Below are 4,472 nucleotides of genomic sequence, written 5' to 3' on the forward strand. Positions count from 1 at the left end.
AGCTTGCGAGTAGTGATAATATCGAATTGAGATTCTCTTCAAACGGATTGTAGTAATATGTATATTATTAGTATGATATGTAGGTGTGTAGGTTACTCGTAAAATTACTTGTTGTTTTGAAACCGGCAGAATGTTAACCAAATCGCGCACGTTCCGCGTCCTGCTACATCGGAGCGAGCGCGCGAGCCCGAGCGGCGCCGAACACGCCCGAACGCCCCCGAGCACAGCACGCCCCGCCGCGCCAGTCGCCAGCAGCGAGCGAGCACGAATTCACGTTCGTCGCGCGCGCTCGGGATCGTGTCTTGCACATGCGTACAATGATTATTCCAAGTGTTTATTCAATTTCAAATTAAATACAGTGCACATAAATCTAACACGGTGCCAGACCTAAAATAGTTTAGTCAGCATTTTAATTATGAACAGAGTAATCGGTGTTTGAGCGTTCGGCAACTTCCGTCGATTGGTCGGTTCGATTCGGTTGTTTTGTTCGCTGCCATAGAAACATGGGTGACGTAGAATGGACGAACAGTTTAGTTATTCGTTTGATGAAAGAATATGCGAAAAGACCAGAGTTGTGGGATAGTAATAATGAATTGTATCGCGTACAGACTGCAAGGTACGAAGCTTGGTCGGACTTGGGGAAGCTGTTTGAATGTGATATTGCTGAGTTGAGGAAGAAATTGAATTCGATTTTTGCCTCGCATCGGAGGGAGAAAGCGAAGGTGCGAATGGGAGGGCGCTCGACGTGGTTCCTGTATCCGTATATGAAGTTTTTGCCTTCGCATTTGAATGATTCTAGTACGGATGGTGTTGTGGAGGTAATTTGATTTAGTTTATACTTATAACTTAACCAACTAAAAGTTGGATAACCCCCGACATTGTCACTTCAAAGTTAGATATCTCAAAAACGGCTGAACCGATTTGATAAAACGTTTGTAAGTCTGTTTGTTTGTTTGTTACTTTATCACGTCTAAACCATTGAACTGACTTAGATGAAATTCGGCATACATTGAGTCCCGGATAAGGACATAGGATAGTTTTCATCCCAGAAAATTGCAGTTTCCGCGGGATAGAGATAAAATAATTCGACACGAGCGGAGTCGCGGGTAACGGCTCGTAATTAAATAATTGTTTATTATTTAATTACTTACCTATGCACCCGATATTAAAACCACACATTTCACATACATTGATTTTTTAAATGAAAAAGTTTTCGGCTTATGATAATTGCGATGGATGCCACGTCTCTATTGCATGAAAGCTATTAGTGTTTTCCAATAGGTTGTTTGGGGGACGGTGGTGCAGTTGGAACCATACTCGGCGCGTACAGCCAAGAACGCGGGTTCGAATCCTACACGCTAAAAATACAATGCCTACAAGGAAAACAAATGCATTTATAAAAATCTTACATTTCATTTGGCAAATAACAACAAATTGTAATAATATTTAGTCATTAATAGATAATGGACTTTATAATACTTATATAAATCACTGAGAAGATAACTTGTAAGTTCAACAGTATAAATTAAATATAGGTCTCATTAACTTTATCTCTGTGACGCAGGCGCAGCCAAGTGAAGTCTTGTTAATACCTAACAAGCGTTATTGCTGATTTATCGTCGTCATCCGACCCCGCCCCTTTATGTCATTGTCGGTTAGATCTATTTACTAGCATGTTATACCTACTGATCTATTTACTCTTAGGTATTTACATGTCCCGAGTATCTATAGTTGTATCTAGTTACTTAACTTCTCCATATATTTAAATTCGTTCGTAAGTCGGGAATCATACGATTTTCCCGGATAAAAATTATCCTATTTCTTTTCAGGGTTCCTAACTACCAAATTACGTAACGATCAAGAAAGAATAACAAACAAACACACTAACATTCGTATTTATAATAGCTGTTGCCCCGCTGTTAGCTGATAGCTGTTATCACTATCCCGCGGATACTCTTAAACTATCTTATATCCCTTCCTAGAAGCGATTTCTATTTCTATAATAAATTTTATCTAAATCGGTCTAGCGGTTTAAGCGTGAAAAGGTAACAGACAAACAGACGCACACATGTATAGTATTTCATGGAATTAACATTAAATTATTGTTTCTTTGTTAACAGAGTCAAACCCAAGAAGAAACAGTAGAATATCTGGAGCAATCCGAATCTTCAGACAATGACAATGACAACACAGAGCACAACGAAGTGGTACAGGAAGAAGTCATCATCAAGATGGAACCAGAATTCCAAAGGCCAAAGAAACGCTTCCGTTTGACACATACACACAAACCTAGGCTTACCAAAACTAAAGTAAAGAGGGTAGTTAAAGATAGTTCTAGTCTAGACAGCAAGGTATTAGAAACTTTGAGTTTGCTTAGAAGATCTGATTTGACTAGAAAAAAAGACGAATGTGATAGTTTTGGTGAATACATAGCTATATCTTTAAGGAAGCATGACGAGAGGACCCAGTCGATGATTAAGCAAGCTATTAATAATATATTGTTCGAACAAGAGATGAAGAAGTATAGTGTTGGTCAGTATGCTGTGGTCATTTCAGGTGTTGATGAAAACCCGCTGATTTTAGGCGATGATAAATAGCGTAATTACTATGAAATAAGTCTATATGTTGAAACTAGTTCATAATAACAGTCGTCTCCATTTTCTATGTAATGTAGAAGGTCTGTTAATAAAAACATGTATTTCCGTAATCACTGGTTTCATCTTTATCACTAAGATAAATCAAAGTTGAAACAGCACCGCTGAAGGTGACTTGATAGGATTCACCAAAATGCAATCCCTTTCTGTTTAAGAATCAATCAATCTTATTCCCAAAACCATCTATTTTCTTCTTTACAAAGTCATCGATAGCAGTCTTCAAATCACGCAAATTAACGCCAGTCACGCATCCAACAAGTTTTCCATGTTTTTTCATTCGCTCAGAAATCTAATTCTACTTGTCTACGTGCGCTAGTGCACGGTGCATTCCCATCTTTACTACTAACATCACCACGTTATCCAATGATAACCACTACTAGTATTTGTTCTTCGTCCATTGCCTTATTCTTTTCTTAAATGGGAAGGCTAATTCTATTAAAGCAGCGATGTATAACAAGTTTTATGATAAGATAGACTTGTCTGACGTTTATCTTCGGAGTGCATTTTAACTCTCGGCTATCGTTTGTTTCAGTCACTTCCATGCGTTTTAATTCCAACGCTGCGTTATTATGAACAGTTTTACAAAGTAGTGGCACACAGCTAGTACTGGGCGGGTCATTAAGAGTTTACGTTGTTACTTCATTGCGCTTATCAGGAACTTGGTAGCGGTTAATTGGTGCATTAGAACGTCGGACATCACGCCACCTCGCGTCATTAAACGATACAGCAACTTATGCATTTTTTTTGTTGCTATCCAACTAGTTTGTACGTTTAATGCTCTTTATATTGCTGTAGAATTTTCCGTGTAGTTTTTTACTAGTGCAAATTGCTGGTTTTTTTCCTAGCTTGAGTCTCTCGTGGGAAACGGAATATAGGTGAATTTCACGGTAGTTAGGTAAGGAGGGGCGTAGAAATCTTTAATGTTGCTGGGAACCTTCGAGCACTATACTCATCCCGAGCTCCATGAAATAAAGTACACGTTTCGATTAAATGAAGACATCATGTCATGAATGACGATATATAATAAGAGTACTTTTCTGCTTTGGTGAACTCAAAACAGAATAAACCACTGTCAACAACTCCCGCTATTTTATCTGGGATAATACCGCCAACGTCCAATTTGTGATAAAAACATACATCAAACTTGTTAGTCTTTTCATTTGAAATTTTTGTGGGGCTGATTGCGTGTATGTAAATTATGTTTGATTGCTATGTACTTTGTAAATTCAAAGCTTGTTTGTATGGGATTGTGTGACGCTTTCATTAAAATCACCGTGGTGTCTTTGGCCGCAGATTATTAGATGATAACAGATTGCTTGGTAAATCCCTTACGAAATAACCTCCCTTAGCCTATGCAACTACCATTTTTATTCCCGGGTACAAAACAAAAAGGTTAGTGAAATATTGTGAGTTTCTGTATCTATCATAGCGGCCATGGACGAACCGGTTCGGAGGTTTTTTTTTCTACAGATCAACTGTGATTATTTTCAGCAAGTTTTATCAGAACCACTTAAGTCGTTTATGAAGTAAGCATTGGACTTCAAAATGAAACTTCCGTTTTTTATTCTAATTTTTAGTGCAATAGGGTTTTTCTTTTATATCAACGAAGGCTGAATGCTGAGGAACCTTCATAAACTTTGATCTGGACATTAGTTTGTAGAGTTGGAGACCGTTATACGTTATACCTATCCAATTTATTAAAAGTGTAAACAAACCGTTTTCATCAAAATTCTTATCAATAACACATTTATCTATAATTCGTGTCTTTTAACTAGATGTCTAATCACTTTTTTCACCAAAATTTACTTGATATATATA

At 37.7% G+C, this 4,472-nt stretch overlaps 1 protein-coding gene across 1 annotated transcript; it reads left to right on the forward strand.

Annotated features, from left to right (window-relative positions):
• Nucleotides 1-205: 205 nt before the first annotated feature.
• LOC141440919 (uncharacterized) lies at nucleotides 206-2,707 on the forward strand. Its single transcript, XM_074105513.1, has 2 exons — nucleotides 206-818; nucleotides 2,121-2,707. Exons 1-2 carry the CDS (start codon nucleotides 504-506, stop codon nucleotides 2,595-2,597), a joined length of 792 nt encoding a protein of 263 aa, XP_073961614.1. The 5' UTR covers nucleotides 206-503; the 3' UTR covers nucleotides 2,598-2,707.
• The last annotated feature ends 1,765 nt before the right edge of the window (nucleotides 2,708-4,472 follow it).

Source organism: Choristoneura fumiferana, chromosome 23, assembly GCF_025370935.1.
Source record: "Choristoneura fumiferana chromosome 23, NRCan_CFum_1, whole genome shotgun sequence".
NCBI lineage: Eukaryota > Metazoa > Arthropoda > Insecta > Lepidoptera > Tortricidae > Choristoneura > Choristoneura fumiferana.